The sequence below is a fragment of the Schistocerca cancellata genome, chromosome 2, assembly GCF_023864275.1.
Source record: "Schistocerca cancellata isolate TAMUIC-IGC-003103 chromosome 2, iqSchCanc2.1, whole genome shotgun sequence".
Lineage (NCBI taxonomy): Eukaryota > Metazoa > Arthropoda > Insecta > Orthoptera > Acrididae > Schistocerca > Schistocerca cancellata.
Genome location: NC_064627.1, coordinates 990,748,451 through 990,768,192, shown reverse-complemented (window position 1 = coordinate 990,768,192; position 19,742 = coordinate 990,748,451). Strand labels below are relative to the sequence as shown.

Here is a 19,742-nt window from a genome sequence, read left to right as displayed (position 1 = left end):
TCGTCAAGGTGGTGTCCCCCGGAGAGGCTCGTACACATTACTAACTACATCCTTTTCCTTTGAATGGAAAGTTTACAAACAAACCTGCAGCACAGTCATGGGCACATGCATGACACCCTTTCATGTCAACCTGTTCATGGGCCATGTAGAGGAAACCCGTGGTCTGGTTCGGGTTCATTGAAGACTCTGGGCCAAGACACACAGTCCTCATTCTTTCACAACCTCAACACCTATCCCACCTGCTTCATCTGGTCCTTCCCAACCCAATGTGCCACCTCCCTTGACGTTGACCACCTCATCTCTGCTTGCTCCATCCACACCTCTATCCATATTAAGCCCACCAACATCAACAGTACCTGCATTTTGACAGCTGTCGCCTCTTCCACACTAAAGGATGGCCATCCAGGGATGGCATTTCTGCAGTGACTAGAACTCCCTTGCCCAGTATGTTGAAGGTCTCACTAAGGCTGCCACAGACAGGCACTATCTCCCAGACCTAGTCTGAAACAGATTTCCCGTGTCGTATCCCTGCACATCTCCAATCCTCCCATCACTCACAAGGACCAGGTGCATCTACATCTGTACTCTGCAAACTACCATGAAGTGCATGACAGATGGTATATCCCATTGTACCAGTTATTAGGGTTTCTTTCCATTCTATTCACATATGGAGTGCAGGAATAATGATTGACTGAAGGCATCTGTGTGTGCAATAATGCTTCTAATCTTCCTTCCACGATCCCTATGTGAGGAGGTGGGGGGTTGTAACATATTCCCAGAGCCATCATTTAAAGATGGCTCTTAAAACTTTCTGAATAGACTTTCACAGTATAGTTTATGTCTATCTTCAGAAGTCTGCCACTTCAGGTCCTTCAATATCTGTGAGACTCTCCCACATATCAAACAAACCTATGACGATTTGTGCTGCCCTTCTCTGTACATGTTCGATATTCCCTGTTAGTCTTGTTTGGTACAGGTCCCATGTACTTTAGCAGCATTTTAGACTCTGTTGCATGAGTGTGATGTGTAACCAATCTCCTTTGTAGACAGAGTTCACTTCCCCAGTATTCTACCAATAGACCAAAGTCTACCACCTGTCTTACCATGACTGAGCGTATGGGATCATTCCATTTCATATCCCTACGAAGTCTTACATCCAGGTATCTATATGAGTTGGCTGATTCCAACAGTGACTCATTGATATTGCAGTCATAGGATACTACTTTTTTGTTTTGTGAAGTACATAGTTTTACATTTCTGAACATTTAAAGCAAGTTGTCAATCTTTGCACCACTTCAAAATCTTATCAAGATTGACTGAATATTTGTACAGCTTCTTTCAGACAGTACTTCATTATACACTCCTGGAAATTGAAATAAGAACACCGTGAATTCATTGTCCCAGGAAGGGGAAACTTTATTGACATATTCCTGGGGTCAGATACATCACATGATCACACTGACAGAACCACAGACACATAGACACAGGCAACAGAGCATGCACAATGTCAGCACTAGTACAGTGTATATCCACCTTTCGCAGCAATGCAGGCTGCTATTCTCCCATGGAGACGATCGTAGAGATGCTGGATGTAGTCCTGTGGAACGGCTTGCCATGCCATTTCCACCTGGCGCCTCAGTTGGACCAGCGTTCGTGCTGGATGTGCAGACCGCGTGAGACGACGCTTCATCCAGTCCCAAACATGCTCAATGGGGGACAGATCCGGAGATCTTGCTGGCCAGGGTAGTTGACTTACACCTTCTAGAGCACGTTGGGTGGCACGGGATACATGCGGACGTGCATTGTCCTGTTGGAACAGCAAGTTCCCTTGCCGGTCTAGGAATGGTAGAACAATGGGTTCGATGATGGTTTGGATGTACCGTGCACTATTCAGTGTCCCCTCGACGATCACCAGTGGTGTACGGCCAGTGTAGGAGATTGCTCCCCAAACCATGATGCCGGGTGTTGGCCCTGTGTGCCTCGGTCGTATGCAGTCCTGATTGTGGCGCTCACCTGCACAGCGCCAAACACGCATACGACCATCATTGGCACCAAGGCAGAAGCGACTCTCATCGCTGAAGACGACACGTCTCCATTCGTCCCTCCATTGACGCCTGTCGCGACACCACTGGAGGCGGGCTGCACGATGTTGGGGCGTGAGCGGAAGACGGCCTAACGGTGTGCGGGACCGTAGCCCAGCTTCATGGAGACGGTTGCGAATGGTCCTCGCCGATACCCCAGGAGCAACATTGTCCCTAATTTGCTGGGAAGTGGCGGTGCGGTCCCCTACGGCACTGCGTAGGCTCCTACGGTCTTGGCGTGCATCCGTGCGTCGCTGCGGTCCGGTCCCAGGTTGACGGGCACGTGCACCTTCCGCCGACCACTGGCGACAACATCGATGTACTGTGGAGACCTCATGCCCCACGTGTTGAGCAATTCGGCGGTACGTCCACCCGGCCTCCCGCATGCCCACTATACGCCCTCGCTCAAAGTCCGTCAACTGCACATACGGTTCACGTCCACGCTGTCGCGGCATGCTACCAGTGTTAAAGACTGCGATGGAGCTCCGTATGCCACGGCAAACTGGCTGACACTGACAGTGGCGGTGTACAAATGCTGCGCAGCTAGCGCCATTCGACGGCCAACACCGCGGTTCCTGGTGTGTCCGCTGAGCCGTGCGTGTGATCATTGCTTGTACAGCCCTCTCGCAGTGTCCGGAGCAAGTATGGTGGGTCTGACACACCGGTGTCAATGTGTTCTTTTTTCCATTTCCAGGAGTGTAGATAACTGCATCATCTCCAAAAAGTCTGAGGTTACCATTAATACTGTCTACAAGGTCATTAATATACAACATGAACAGCAAGGGTCCCAACACACTTCCCTGGGGCACACTATAAGTTACTTCTACATCTGATGATGACCCTCCATCCAAGATAACATGTTGCTTTTTTCCTACCAAAAAGTGCTCAATCCAGTCACAAATTTCACTTTATATCCCATATTATCATACTTTCGACAATAGGCATAGGTGTGGTATTGAGTGAAATCGAGCAATACTGCATGTGCCTCTTGCCTTGATTCAAAGCTTTCAGTGTGTCATGAGAGAAAAAGGTGAGTTGGGTTCCACATGATCAATGTTTTTGAAATCCATCCTGGTTGGCATGCAGGAGGTCATTCTGTTCGAGGTACTTCACTGTGTTTGAGCTCACAGTATGGAATGCTTTAGCTTGTTAAAAAAAAAGCTAGCAAGATTTCTTTCTTTTGTCTATGCCTTGGTGAGTAGTTTCCTTCAATCCAAAAGTATTTCCATTCTACAGAAACTTTTCTAAAATCTTTATTTGTTTGTATAGGTCTGTGATAAGGTTTTCTAAGAGACACAACTTGCTGGCTATTGAAATTCACCATCAACTGTATCTAATATAAGAACCAGATTCTGCAAGCAATGGAAAAATAAGTTGTTTGTTAGAGCAGTTTTCAGAAGGTAATGAAAATGACCGTGATGGGTGACTACTTACTGGAGTAACATGTTACATCACATTGCAAAGAATTGTCACTTTCTGTGTGCAGAGCTCTGCACTCTTCTCCGGAAATATCCTGGTGATGTCATTGTATGTTCAAACCAAGAGGTAGAGATGCTTAGTGCAGAGGTGCTGATTTGCAACATTGCTTGATCAATTCAGCTCAGCAGGCAAATTATAGTTCTGCAAATATTATGCTTGGAGGTGTTTGCACATCCATTTTGTAATGCAGATCTGAAAACCTTTCACGCCGTCATGTTTTCTGTTTGCTTATAGCCCTAGGGTAAAGTACATTCTTGTTGGCTCTAGTATATTGTGAAAATTTGAAGACTGTGTGAATTGCCATAATTAGTCGCGTCTTCAGTGAAGCTATGATAGGCATAGCTAGCCAACAGTGGATCACCAGCCAGCTTTCAAGAAGGGAATTAGCCTCAGAAGGGATGGATATAAAATGCAATAACCGGGAAAGGCAAATGAACTATGAATTGGAACTTTGAACATTGGAACACTGACAGGGAATGTAGAGGAGATGGTGTATATGATGGAAAGGAGAAAGCTGGATATATTAGGCATGGGAGAGACAAGATGGAAAAGAGAAGGCAGTAGGGAAGTGAGGAAAGTTTACAGGTTTTACTGGAGTGGAAATGAAGAAGGAAGACAAAAAGAAGTGAGAGTTGTTAGGAAGAGTGGTCTAAAAGAAGATACGGAGGATAAGTGACAGAATAATGAAAAGAAGAATAATGACATGGGGAAGAGGCATTGGGATGGTTAAAGTGTACGCCCCTCAAGTGGGCTGTATGCCTCAGGCATAAAAACGGTTGAATTGACACAGGAAAAAAGTTACGGGCAGAAGGAAAGAGATTGCCGGAATTCAAGAGAAGTGGCTTAGTGATTGGTAACTCCTGGTTTCGGAAGAAAGAGAGGCACAAAGTAATGTGCTACAGCTTAAATCTAGTTCAGAAGTATAAGAAAAAGAAGAAACAGGCAGATAGTACAGTGACTGAGGAGAGAACAAAGTAGATGGAAGAGTGGGCAAAGATGATGAGCAAGGTAGCAGAGGAAATAAGAAAGTCTATATGGAATGGCAAAAAAATAAGAGTAGAGGTTTGAGAGAGGATACAACAATGCTCAGTGATGGATAAAAATGTGAAAGAGACACTGAAATAGTGTGGAACGAGTACTATTAGCACTTGTTAAATCTGAATGTACTTGGAGATGAGAATAATAGAATAAAGGAGGTAAAAAATAAATGGGAAGAGAGGTTAACATGGAAAGGAATGGAAATCGCACTAGACAAGATGAGAGGAGGAAAGGCACCAGGTTTGGAAGAAGTAAGTATCAAAATGATAGAGGCAGCAGGGGATGTTGGGAAACAACGGCTGTACCATGTGATGAGTGATACGTGGAATGAGAAAACGACTCCAGAAGATTAGGAGATGGCACTAATTGTCCCCATATTCAAGAGAGTGAATTTAAGGATTGTAGAAACTGGAGCGGAGTCACACTGATTCGGCATTGTGCCAAGCTATATGAACAAATTGAGACAACGTCATGGCTTCAAACGTGGGACAACTGTTGACCTCATGTTTGCAGTGAAGCACCTCCAGGGGCACAACGAATTTGGGGAAGATACTGTGATAGCCTTTCTCAAGATAGAAAAGGTAATTGATAGTGTCTGTTGAAGAAATGTGTGAGGAGTGCTAGAAAAGGATAGTAGAAAAAGTGGCAACAAGCAGAATGAAGGCAATGTATTGTGGAATCTCAGTTGTGTAAAAGTTGGAAATAAGGGGTGGATTGGTTCTATCAAACATGTGGTGCAAAACAAGGCAGTGCATTGACACCTCTCCTCTTCATTTTGGTTTTGTATAACATAATGACTAAGGTGGCAGAAAAAAACAGGAGAAGTCAAGATGAAAGCTCTAGTATTCATGGATGACATGATTACAGGAAAGGGGGGAGGAAATTCAGAAACCTGTGGGTACTTGGAAAGTAACTGTGAGGCAGTATGGAATGAAATTAAATGTAAACAAATGTGAGATCCAAGGTTACAATTTGAATGAAGGACAGGCCAACTAACGAAATAAGGAAAGGAGTTGAGCAATTGAAGAAGGTGGAAAATGTCGGTTACTTAGAAAGTGTGAGAGAGGAAGACGGAAGAAATGAGAAAGAGATCAGTGAATGTGGCAGACAGGCAGAAGCATTCCTACAACAAAGACTCTGGTATCCCAGCCCAGAACTCATGGATGTAGATGACAGCCACCATGCTGCGCTCCTAAAATTTGCAAGTACCGCTGTTGCCTCCTTAGTGCTATGCACAGGCCATGTCCCACACACCAGTGTATTGGCCCTTGTGGCCACACTATAAAGCTAGCACCAGGGGGGCCCAAACCTCAGTCATTTTCTGACTGCAATTTTGTATTGTTCATTGTATTCATCATTGTTTGGTTCCTGATATTGCTACATCCAGGTTCTGATTTAGTTCAGTCTCCGTACATGTCTTCATTGTCCATCCTCGTTTTGTTGTCCTTCCGTATTTTTCATTGACTCATTGTTGGCACCCTCAGCTTGGTGGCCAGTGTCTCGTGGTCATGTCTGATTCAAGTTACTGTAAAAATGTCCCACAAAAAACCAGAGAAGTAATATGTAAAAGTTACTGCACTCCAGTACTGACTTAAGCTTCTGAAACACGGATAATGAAGAAAAGAGATGTAAGCAGATTACAGGCATGTGAAATGTAGTTCCTCATAAGTAGCATAGGTGTGACGAGGAGGAGGAGGATGAGGAATAAAAGGGTTAAGGAAATAGTGAAAGAGAAACCCTTGCAGACCAGGAGAGAAATATTACAGCAAAGATTGTGTGAGCACTTAAAGAGAATGGAAAACAAGTGGATTCACAAGAAGATATATGAAATGGAGATGCGAAGGAAATGACCAAGAGGACGATGGCTAAAAGGTGTGGAGGAGTGTGTTGAAAAGAGGGCAAGGACTGGACCAGAGTGAACACAGAAAGACCATGGGAAAACAGGGCAAGATGGCGAAGCATATGTTAAAGGACAATCCCAGCTTGGGGCTGGAAACTGTTCAGGGTAATGAGGATGAGGAGGAGGAGGATGATGATGATGATGATGATGATGATGATGATGATGATAATTCCAAAAATAGAACTGCAAATTTTGTGTCAACACTTGGTATGTTTGATGGAGAAAGTTTTCTGTAATGTAAACAATTTGGCTTTGAGAATCTATTGTCACAATTGTTTCACTGGTAAAAGATGTTACATCAAGAAATGTAAGTTGTTGATAAGCCTTAAAAGTAGACAGTATTATTATTTCCATGATTAATGATCAGTTTTTGGAAATTTACTGTTGTTGGTGGATTTGAAAAGGAATGTGCCTACCAACAAAGTATGGAATGAACTGAGATGGCACAGTGGTTTGGGGCATCTGCACAGTTAATTACTTCATACAAAAATAATTGTAATTTGATAACAACAGTCATATTTCCAGATGAAGTGGAAATGTTGACATAATCAGCATATTATTTGAAGTCCGTATTTTATTCTCATCTTGTGGAGTCCCATAGGTGTTTTCAAAGTATGAAGAAATTCTTAGACCAATAATTTGTTTGCACATGATTACAAGTTTTAGCATAAAAGAGCAAATTTCTTCAATTCTGATTCATAGTTATTTCAAAACATCAGTATATGCCACTTGGATCTCATCTGGAGGAGTGTTAAATGACATTTTAGTTGGTCAATTATTATAATAGTTCAGGTAATATTCACTCATCATACAGCTCTTAATACATTCCTGCTATGCTTGTTTTACTTTATAAAGCACTATTGTATTTCAGAATGAAATTTTCACTCTGCAACAGTGTGTGCACTGATGTGAAATTTTCTGGCAGGTTAAAACTATGTGCCCTACCAAGACTCCAAATCGGAACCTTCATTTTATGTGGGCAAGTGCAACTGAGATACCCAAGCATGACTTGCAACCCATCCTCACAGCTTTACTTCTACCGGTAGCTTCCAGACATCACAGAAGTTCTCTTATGTGCACTTGGCCAAGAAAGTCAAAGGTTTTGAGTTAGCCCCAGTCTGGCATGTAGTTTTAATCTGCTAGGAGGTTTCACAATTATATTATTTATGTCATAGATGAACTGTATAAATTTTCTCCTCAATCATAGAAATGTGTTGTTAGTAAATTGTATACATACATGTAATTGTAAAGTTGTATGTGTCTGTATAGCAGCTTCAACTATATTTTTTCCTTCTTACCAGAATGCCACAATGTGTTTGCATTGATGTGTCGTAGTAATCAGGAGTTAAAGGACAAGTTATACTCATTCACTATTGCTGACGAAGAAACGGAGAAGCTGGGCTTCCTACGTACTCTTTGTCGACAAATGGCTAATACAGTGTGTAAAACTGATGCTGTAAGTACTGGCAAATGCCACTTGTTTGGTATCCACTTGAACATGCTGTTGCTATACATGTATGCCATAGCTTAGAAAACATATCGCTTGTTAGACTATTTCATAAAATGTCACATTCAGATTATTACCTTTTCCAGGAAAATTTCTTGATGTCATTGGACTCTCATCAGCTGGACATAGATACAAGTGATGTTGCACTTGGCACTCTCAGCAAGGCCTTCAAGTAAGCATAATTGACGTTGAGTAATGTGTGTACATATTAGGTCATAGTTAACGTAGTGTTGTCTAAAGTACAATTCTGTGAAGACCGAATTGTAAGTTCTGTGACGTGACACCCTCAATGAGCTGTTGATCCAAGTTCTTTTCAGAAATTCTTACTAAAGATAAACTAACAACCTGTAGCTACCATTAATGGGAATAAGAATACACATCTGGGTCCAGTCAAATAGGAAAACAATGTGGGATAGCTAACACATCAATTCCAGTAATGATTACAGATCACTGACCCATTGGTTGCGTATCTGTAAGAATGAAACTTATGTAGGCAGATCTGTCAGAATACTAGTTAAAAAGCTACAGCATGTATAAGAAGTCAACATTATCCTACAATTTTTGTTTTGTAGATGTTGAGTGGTTCGTTATTCCACTTTTTATTTACAGAATTAGTGTAACTTATGGTGGAAGTTTAAATATAATGGACTGTGAAAGCTAGCTTGTTTTGATAGACTACTCTGCTTAATCTCATATGATATTAAACTTTATTAAGAGCTACAGATTTTGGAAAAATTTTTTTGCTGTGAATAGTTATTGTCTTTACTATAACCTCTAAATTAGGTCTTCTGTTTCATGTACATCAACAAAGTTAAGTGACACATCAGTTAATACTTTGAATTCACAACAGGATGATTCTCTAGGAAAGAGCATGCTGATTTTCTTCCCCAATCTGAGCCCAAGATCTTGTGCTCTGTCTCTAATGACCCTAAGGTCAACAGGGCAGTCAGATATAGTTACAGCTTCATCAAGTCTATTACATATTTTATGGACTTCCCAGGCAAGGTAATACTGTTGGTGGACTGGGACTCAAACCAAGGAAACGAACACAACTGAGTGTTTATGGATAAATTACAGGTGAAACTGGAGCAGAGTGTAATATGATAACTATTACTTGTACTTCCTGTGAAGTAAATATCTGACTGAGAACTAGTTTTTGTTAATTGCAGTCTTCATGTCATACAGTTACAATTAATCATGTCCGTTAAGAACAGCTATCCCTCTCACCTTCGTTCTTTGTCAGTATGATAAAATAAATTAGGCCTTTCCTCTTTCTGTGTGTCAGTTATTAATGCATCTCGACAATGCACCGTGAAAGAAATGCTGATACACACAGTGTCCCTTTCTGGTTATTGAACAGTATGTGATATAATGCATTTCACATCCGTACTTAGCGTTCAACGATGTCACATCATGAAATAAGATACATCTTGATGTGACAGATTGTTAAAATAAAATTTGAGGATGTACTTTTGGCCATTTGTGTAATTCATTAGAAATGAACCTTCGTCACCCAAGAAAAAAGTAGTTTCAGGCACAAGCATAATTATGCAAGGATTTCAGCTTAATTATAAATGTGAATGGACATTTGGAAACTTGTAAATAAGTAAAACGTGATGAGAAGTATGTACTCTTCATATTGACTAAGGGTCAGCTAGAAAGAGGTTTAGTTCTAAGGGCCTCCTATAACTCTCCTCCCCCCATTCTGGTGTCAGAGGAGCCTGGATCTTCAAAATATTGATTAATACTTGTGGAGTTCAATAGGAGTAGTGTTGTTGTAGTTGTTGATGATGATGATGATGATGATGATGATGATGATGGAAGAGTACTCCACTCAGGCAACACCAAAGAGGCTGATGACCCGAATACCCTCACCACAGTGGATAGATGACAATCAACAACATAACATGTTTTTACGACGTGAGATATTGTTGCGAAGTTTGGAAGTCAATTCAGGACATTGACATTAAGTTTTGTGATCAGAAGTTTTATGCAAACTCATATTTCTGTTTCCTGATGCTGAAAAAATTTCCGCCACCATGACTTGAACTGGCAGTATGTCATTTCCGTAGCATTTCTTAGCAATCTTGGCTATGAAGACGGGGGTTTACTTGATATTTCATGCAAAATATAGTTCATATGTTTTGAAATATTGGGAAGTATGTCATTATGAAATAGTATTTTATGAATGAAATGGGAACTATGGTTTGTAAACACTGACCTGTCTCAATTGAAAACTGGGTGCCAATTAAAAAACTGTTCATCATTGATTGGTATAGAGATAACTTTTAAGTATATAGGCACTGAGCACTGAGCCAGTATTTCCCTGGTTTGCATATGCATGTTTGCTAAACCTCTACAATACTGGCAGAGAATTTCTGTGTATAAAATAAACTTGTACTTTTGTAGTGAAGTTTCACTAAATGCACAAACATTATTTTAGATAATTATGTTTTATATTTATTACTTGCTTAGTGTCTAGATTTACAATTTTGTATGCACAAACGTTCACCAGAACAAAATTGTTGCAGAATATTCGTGGATAAAGAACATGAGAAAATGGTTTTTAATTATCATCATCTTTGATTTCATTTAATTTGAGAGATAGTGTTGCTTGAACCTAATCAACAGTGTTGTTATTGAAGACTTCGGTCCAAAGACAGTCTTCATGCAGCTCTCAGTTCTGCACAACTGTGTCTCTGCATAACTACTGAAGCCTTACAGCCACTTGAACCTTTTCATTTCTGTTAAGCTTGAGCCCGTCCCTATGATTTTTTACTCCCCCCCCCCCCCTCACACACACACACACACACACACACACACACACACACACACACCTCACCACCTCCCGTTAAACTACTCCTTGGTATCCTCAGGATGTCATAACAACATAACCTTTATTAGTCCAATTGTTGATACATTTATTTTTCCCCAATTTGATTCAGTACCTTTCATTAATTGTCCAATGTGTCCATCTAGTCTGCAGCATTCTTCAGTGGTTCCCCAAAACACGCTTCTATTCTGTTCTTGTCTATACTGACCATTGTCCAAATTCCCCTACCATACAAGGCCATATTCCAGACAAATACTTTCAGAAAAGGATTCCTACTATTTGAATTTATGTTCAGTGTTAACAAATTACTTTCTCAGAAATATTTTTCTTGTTATTGCCAGTGCGTTTTTTATATCCTCCCTACTCCTATCAACAACATTTATTTTGCGGCTCAAACAGCAAAACTCATCTTTTATTATCAAATTCTAATTTTTTCCCACAATAGGTTTGAATTAATAAAAGGAAGGTGATAGGATGTTCACATCTGATAACTTTGTTGACTGAAGGGACAAAACTACATAACAAAGGAAAACTTATTATACATCGCTATGTCCTTGTAGTGTTCAATGCTTTTAACAACATACAACCTTTAATATTAATTGTTAAGAAATTGAAATATTTAGAGACAGTCCATTCTCCCCTCAGCTTATATAAAGAGTGCTACAAAAGTTATGCTGTACTAATACATTTATTGAACCCGTTCAAAATTAATTTTCCCACTCTTGGTGCATCTATGCAGCTTTCAAAGCCACCTTCATGCTACTTTAACCAAATATCTCCTGGTAGACAGACATCTTCAACAGGTGTTCATTCTCTGGAACTGCTGTGAACAAAATATCCTTGGTATTCTTGCTGTGCATGTGTGCATGTTCATGAAATGTGGTACGTAAGATTATACTACGGAACGCTGAAACTGCCAGGTAGAGGGGCAAGAAGAGAAGACACACCCTCCACCTTTTCCTTCACAGTTCCCTCACTTGTATTCTCAGCATACATCTCAGTCATCAGAAGTCTGAAACGCTCGGCTCAGAGACCCTTGAATATCGAGCTGAACTCTGCAAACAATGCCATTAAAAAATGCTTCCCAACACATGTATGCACAATGCATTACAAGGCACTTATTTGAAAGTGAAATGATACCAAAATACACTTTTAGTGCTTGTCTATTAAATTATAAAATTATTTCAGATTTTATTACCTGAACATTTGTATATTCATTAGCTCTGATTGTTAGTTTTAAACTCATTACAAAGCAGAAAATAAAGGACTAATTCTCTCCACAAATAACATTGGCAAACACACAACTACAGTTACCGTAACCAAAAATTTTGGGGGAAGAAAGAGAACTAGAAAAATGGAAGTTAATGTTAGGACAATATTATGAAAAGGATAGTTGCTACTCAACATATAGTGGAGATGCTGAGTCGCAGATCGTCACAACGAAAAGACTGTCAGAAAGTAAGCTTTTGGCCAACAAGGCCTTCACCACTGCCAGCAGCAGCGCATGATGGGAGAAGCAACTAGGTGGTGGGGGTGAGGAGGAGGGGGTTAGCAGGGTAGGGGTGGGGGACAGTAAAGTGCTGCTTATGCGAGCATACAGGGACAAACTGTAGAGTGTGTAGGGCAGCTAGATGAAGTCTGGAGGTTAGACGGGGGGGAGGGGGGGGAGTAGAAAAGGAGAAGTGCAAAGATTGTGAGTGCCTTGGTGGAATAGAGGGCTATGTAGTACTGGAATGCGAACAGAGAAGGGGCTAGTTGGGTAAGGACAATGACTAGCGAAGGTTGGGACAGGAGGGTTACTGGAACGTAGGCTATGTTGTAGGGAGAGTTCCCACATGTGCAGTTAAGAAAACACTGGTGTTGCGGGAAGGCTCCAGATGGCACAGGCCATGAATTACGTCATTGAAATGCCGAACGTCATGTTCGGCAGCATGCTTAGCACCTGGGTGGTCCAGCTGTTCCCTTGCCACAATTTATCAGTGACCATTCAGGCAGACAGCCAGCTTGTTGGTTGTCATGCCCACATAGAATTCAACACAGAGGTTGCAGCTTAGCTTGTGCACTATGTGATCAAAAGTATCCGGACACCCCCAAAAACAAATGTTTTTCATATTAGGTGCTTTGTGCTGCCACCTGTGTGAGAGCAGAGTGGGGCACTGTGTGGAACTCGCGGACTTCGAATGTGGTCAGGTGATTGGGTTTCACTTGTGTCATATGTCTGTACGTGATATTTCCCCGTTCCTAAAAATCCCTAGGTTCACTGTTTCCGATGTGATAGTGAAGTGGAAACATGAAGGGACATGTAGAGCACAAAAGCGTACAGGCCAATCTCATCTGTTGACTGACAGAGAGCGCCAACAGTTGAAGACCATCACACAGGAATTCCAGACTGCATCAGGATCCATAGCAAGTACTATGACAGTTAGGCAGGAGGCGAGAAAACTTGGATTTCATGGTTGAGCATATGCTCATAAGCTACAAATCATACTTGTAAATGCCAAATGACACCTCGCTTGCTGTAAGGAGTGTAAACATTGGACAATTGAACAGTGGAAAAATGCTGTGTGGAGTGACAGATCACAGTACACAACGTGCCGATCCGATGGCAGGGTATAGGTATGGCGAATGCCTGGTGAACGTCTACTGGCAGCTGGCGGTGGTGTTATGGTGTGGTTGTGTTTTTCATGGAGGGAGCTGGCACCCCTTGTTGTTTTGCATGGCACTATCACAAGACAGGCCTGCATTGATGTTTTAAGCACCTTCTTGCTTCCCACTGTTGAAGAGCAATTCAGGGATGGTGATGGCGTCTTTCAACACGATTGAGTACCTGTTCAGAATGCATGACCTGTGGTGGAGTGGTTATGTGACATTAACACCCCTGAATGGACTGGCATGCACAGAATTCTTACCTGAATCCTACAGAAGACCTTTGCCATGTTTTGGGACGCCAACTTTGTGCCAGGCCTCACCGACTGACATCAGTACCTCTCCTCAGTGCAGCACTCCGCGAAGAATGGGGTGCCATTCCCCAAGAAACCTTCCAGCACCTGATTGAACGTATGCTTGCAAGAATGGAAGCTATCATCAAGGCTACGTGTGGGCCAACACCATATTGAATTGCAGCGTTACCGATGGAGGCCACCACGGACTTGTAAGTCATTTTCAGTAGGTGTCCAGGTGCTCTTGATCACATGGTGTAGGTAACATGACGGTTTCACAGGTAGCCCTGCTTTGAGGGGATGGGTGATGCTTGTGACCAGTCTGGGGTAAGTGTTGGTGGGAGGATGTATGGGACAGGTTGTGCATCTAGTTCAATTACAGGGATATGAGCCCTGAGGCAAGGGCCTGAGACCAGGGGTTGTGTAGAGATGGACAAGGATATTGTGTAGGTTCGACAAGTGGTGGAATACCACTGTGGGAGGGATGGAAAGATGGTGGGTAGGATGTTCCTCATTTCAGGGCACAACGAGTGGTAGTTGAAACCCTGGTGGAGAATGTAATTCAGTTGCCTTCTGGATCCTTCCCACCAACACCAGCTTTTCTGAATTGCACTGGTGGACACACTCCCCACAGTACATCCTATGTTCCCGAAACCCTCCTGGCCTCAACCTTCATTAGTCATTGTCTTCACCCATCTAGCCACTTCCCTGTTCCCAAATGGTTCAAATGGCTCTGAGCACTATGGGACTCAACATCTTAGGTCATAAGTCCCCTAGAACTTAGAACTACTTAAACCAAACTAACCTAAGGACATCACACACACCCATGCCCGAGGCAGGATTCGAACCTGTGACCGTAGCAGTCCCGCGGTTCCGGACTGCAGCGCCAGAACCGCTAGACCACCGCAGCCGGCTCCCTGTTCCCAATCCAGCACTACACAGCTCTCTATTCCACTAATGCACCCATAGTCCTTTTACTTCGCTCCTTTGCCTCTACACCCCCTGCCCTCCATCTAATCTCCCTACTGCACCTAGCTGCCCTACTTTCTCGTCCCTAGCTGCCCTACTTTCTCGTCCCTAGCTGCCCTACTTTCTCGTCCCTAGCTGCCCTACTTTCTCTGTATGCTCCCACAAGCAGCACTTCACCATCACCCACACCTACCCTGGTATCCCTACTCTCCCTACTCCAGCCTCCTCCTTACCCCCATCACCTGGTTGCTTTTCCCATCATTGAGCTGCTGCTCATAGTCTGGCCTCAGCAGCCAGAGACTGTGGCCAGATGCATATGAGCTGCATTTGTATGATTGTGTATGTTGTCTGTTTCCAATGAAGCCTTATTGGCCAAAAGCTCAATTTCTGACAATCTTTTTGTTGGGTCTATGTGTGACTCAACCTCTCCACTATATTGTAACTACTGTTCTTTTCATAGTATCATCGTTATTCCGTACTGAATTTTCCATTGTTTGAAGTTACTGTTACTTATTGTTTAACTGTCCTGTTCTGAAGAACAGAGGTATCCGAGAACTAATGATCTGAAGAGTTATTTGGAACAATGACAGTGCTCACAATGAAATTGTCATGGGTTGGTTTCTTCGGGAAATCATTTTCTTGGAAATTTCATGTAATGTAGTAAATTTTGCACATCTGTAATTCTGAACTTGTAACAATTCTTACATTTTGTATATGACTTCCTTTGTTCAGCTCTGTGTGCTTTGTAGCCAAGTCACCGTGGCTTGTAAACAAGAGTAACAATAGTATAGGATGAAAATTATAGTTCACTATGGAAATGAACAACACTTCCATACACAGCAAACGCATGAATTCAGCATCAGTAACAACAAAGTGGCGTTGTGGCAGCATGATTGGAGTGCAATGTTGCCACATATAGTCTGTAAAAAATTCATGTCCATCTGGTAGTTGTGATGCTACCTACACCGCAGCTGTGGCAGAAATGACAGTGTAACAACATTGCATGTGTAGTCACGCACCAAAGCTCAGAGCCGTATTGTGCTTCATTAGCACTTACAAACAAAGGAAAGATAAAGGCTAGGAGAACTCACATTCCCTCCCGACCCCAAGTTTCACTGCTCCTTAGTATAGTGTTACGTCAGGTGTACAGATTTAAGCACAAATCATGGCAATTTAACTGTGAAGTTTAACAGTTTATTGCTTCATTAAATGTGGTTACTAATCCTGTTGTGTTAGAAGTCTTGTAAAATTCTGCTTGACTCTCCTCCTCAGAATAACATAGATTAAGAAAACTTAAGTTATTACATGATTTAGCAAGAAATTTGAACACCTGCATAAGAGTAAATGAGATAATGAAATCTTTCATGCTTCTTTCATATTACAATTTTATAACATTTTCTGACATTGTATGTATTCTGTCCTAGTATTTTCTTGATTCCATTATTAAAGACAGCCTATAGTATTCTGAAAATAAAACTTTTATTTGAAATCTATTGCAACTATTTAATCATTGTATATAAAAACAAGTATTTTGTTTTTCTTAGCTCATTCAGTTAAAATGTAACTATATGTACAGTTAATTCTGACTTCTAGTAACAAACATTAATGACTTTTCTTCTGTTCACATAGTCTTGTCAGTTTCCTAGAATCTTCTTCAGTTCTGCCTCTAAGAAAAGTGTTTCTCTTTAATAGAAATGTAATCATGCAGTTGACAGTATATGATCAACTGACACCATGCTTTATTGGTAAAGTTCCTGGTATGACAGGTTTGCATCAAGGACACGAATGAAGGTGGGAAGGGCATTTAGCTTTAACAAGACGCCAAGCAAGCTGAAGCGGGCTGTATCTACCATGATGAGTCCATTTGGCAGCACAACCAACTTGACACCAGCATCTCAACTTGCACAGATGAGGCTTGCCAGCTGTAATAATCTCAATGTGAGTTTAGTGCTAGTATGCTGTGATTGGTGCATGTCCGTTGTTTTCCTATCATCACTTTATTGTTGCTCTCACTGGCTTTTTGTAGTTGTGAAGCATGCAGGTCATGTAATGGGGCTGCTGGTGAAGGTGTTACCTCAGTATTTCAGTGTACATTTCATAATCTTTTGTATCACATTTTTAGCTCATTTTTCTAATAACATTTTAAAAGAAAATTATGCTATAAATCAGTAATGTGGAAGGTCGTTATTGTCTTTATACCATTTTCCAGTTACGTGAAAGGTATAATAAAAATGGAAATTCTGAGTGCTAGGAAACTGATAGTGTTTTGATGACAAGCACCTTCAAGGGTCATTACATGTTACTGCAGAAGGGTTTGCAGCAACCAGCCAGTACTTAGGTTTTCAAAAGTATTTTATTGTCCTTTGCTAGTTCAGGGTGTATTCGCACACGTTTACAGAAGGGGCATATTTAGATCTACTGCATGAAACCTGGAAGAGCACTAGTGTTCGATCCTCTTTCTTAGACATTGCAACATTCAGAATGTGCCTAGTAATGTTGAACTGTGAAAGTTACATCCTTCAGATAACTTTTTTATACGTAGGACACTGTGCTTTATAAATCTTTCAGGGCAGATGTCAACATCACGAATAGAAAACTATATCACGAGACAGAAACTGGTTACCTCTGCCACTTTTCCTTGTACTGTATTCACACAGGAAATTATCACAAAATGATATCCAACCATCTTGTGTGTTTTATCAAATCAATTCATTGGAAGGGAAATATGGAAGATTCTGGTTTGAGCTTTTCATGTAAGTGTGTATTGGGGCATGACAAGTTGGTTGAGCTGATCTTTAAGAAAGAAAATCTGTGTTGGTATCCATCGCATAAGAAATTGATTGTAAAATATGTAAGTATAAATAATACGTGATTTCCTAGAGGTAGGTGGTCCGGGTGTTCTCATCCTTCAACAGTATATTTACAATCACAATTTTTGCAAATAGCATTAAGAATATAGCTTAGTGTACCTCCACAGAAGTGGTCCAGTTCTTCATGAGGTATACATAATGAAAACAGTGATAATTGACATTAAATAAAATTTATTGTTGCTAAATTGTAGTTTGTTTAGTATGGTCTCCACACACATTTGTTCCCTTGCAATGCTTTCATTTACCTCATTCAAAAATTCATGTAGCACAAAGGGTTCACAGAAAGGAATGAGTTCTTCCTTTTTTGGTAACTATAACTTCTTCCCTTCTCTGGGTAATTTGGATGGAGCTTGTAGATGTAAACTGCAGTTGCAAATATATGTAGTGGATTAGTTTGTATAGTTCCAAAGCATGGCCACTACTTTTTTGTTTGTAAAACTCCTGGTGTTAGTAGCATGGAAACAGTTCCTGTTTTTTCCTCTATTATGAATAAAATGCTACCTCGACTAAAATGCAGTTTCTTACTATTAAAAATTATGTTACCAGGTAATTTTTGCAAGCATTTTCTGCTCCTACACTGATCTTCACACAAATATTTGCTGTTTTATAAATTGCTTGTGTCCTGTGTTGTCAAATTAAGTGCATAGCATTCTTAACCATATGTGAAATAACAGTGATACAGAAGGCAAGTATTACAAAACCATGGAGATCATATGTTCTTCTCTGCCTTATTTGCCTTACGCTTGCGAATTTTCTGTTGTCTTAGTTTTGTTGTAGACAAAATCAGTACTTTTCGTGTTTATAATTTTATGATCAATTTAATTGATTAGTGAAGATTTTAGTTCCATTTCTAAAAATGGAAGACTGCTGTAAATACTTAGAGTGCCACTGCTCGTCTTCATTATTCAAAGAAAGCATGTTTTATAAAAAACTTGCATTCTGTTTTGTGAATGAGTAAATTTCATTTCTGTGTTTTAGGCATATTTCTGCTAGCACATAAATATTTCAAGGTTTAATCTTCTAAAAGGAAGTGCAGGAAGTGGAAGAAAGATGACTTGTGTTCTTGTATTCATGGCACATTCACAAGCAAATTGATAGCTTGCACTTCTGTGGTGTCCCAGTTTCTTAGTTTTGTTATGCGTGTCAACTAGATGATATCAGATACTATGCTCAAAAATTTTTTAGAACCTCAAACACAGTTGCCTACTGCAGGTTACATTGTGCAATTTTAGAAATCAAAGGAGTAGTAGTTGTGAGTTTGGACAGAATTAGTAAGGTAGGGAAGGTATACAGATAATCTATGCACAGCAATGAGCATCCGCATGGAACCCTCCTATTATACCAACCTGTTTATGGGCCTTCTAGAAAAAAACCTTCCTAGCCTCGCAAAACACCAAACGCTTAGTCTGATTTAGGTTCATTGGTGATATCTTCTTGATCTAGACTCGGGGCTGAGACACCCTGTCTTCATTCCTACACAAAGTCAACACCTGCTCTCTTATCTGCTGCATCTGATCCTCCTCTACTCAGTGTACCATCTACCTTGACTTTGACCACCACATCTCTGATGTCCTCATCCACACCTCTGTCACATTAAACCCACAAACCACCAGCAGTAACTGCACTTTGGTAGCTGTCATCCCTTCCACACAAAAAAATCCCTCCCATACAGCATGGCCACCCTGCTGAGGCATATCTGCAGTGACTAGAAATCCCTTGCCCATTTTGCTAAGCGTCTCCCCGAGGTCTTCACAGACAGGTACTATCCCCCAGGTCTAGTCCGCAAACTAATATCCTGTGCCCTTCCCTCCCATACCACCAATCTTCCCAACACCCCATGAACCAGCTAAAAATGAGTGCTCTCTTGACCACCCAATACCACTCCGGACTGGAACAACTGAACCACTTTCTTCACCAAGGCTTTAATTACCTATCATGATGCCCTGAAATGAAGGAAATTCTTGCCAAGATGCTTCGCACCCCTCCTCTAAAGTGTGTTCTGTCACCCACTCAACCTCCACAACATCCTAGTCCATCCCGATGCCACTCTCTATCTCAGCCCCTTGTCAAAGGGGTCACATCCCTGGGGCAAAGGGGTCACATACTCCCCTCCATACTCGGCTCAT

General features: G+C 41.3%; 1 protein-coding gene across 5 annotated transcripts in view; it reads left to right on the top strand.

Annotated features, from left to right (window-relative positions):
• The window catches only part of LOC126162966 (protein ECT2), a 231,247-nt gene that overhangs the window by 194,552 nt on the left and 16,953 nt on the right, over nt 1–19,742 (top strand). For 2 of the 5 annotated variants that reach the window (XM_049919806.1, XM_049919809.1), the window contains 3 exons: nt 7,800–7,954; nt 8,092–8,177; nt 16,498–16,684. In XM_049919806.1, coding sequence (XP_049775763.1) covers nt 7,800–7,954; nt 8,092–8,177; nt 16,498–16,684 — 428 coding nt within the window. The remainder of the gene's footprint in view (nt 1–7,799; nt 7,955–8,091; nt 8,178–16,497; nt 16,685–19,742) is intronic. The other 3 variants (XM_049919807.1, XM_049919810.1, XM_049919808.1) reach the window with 2 other exon arrangements.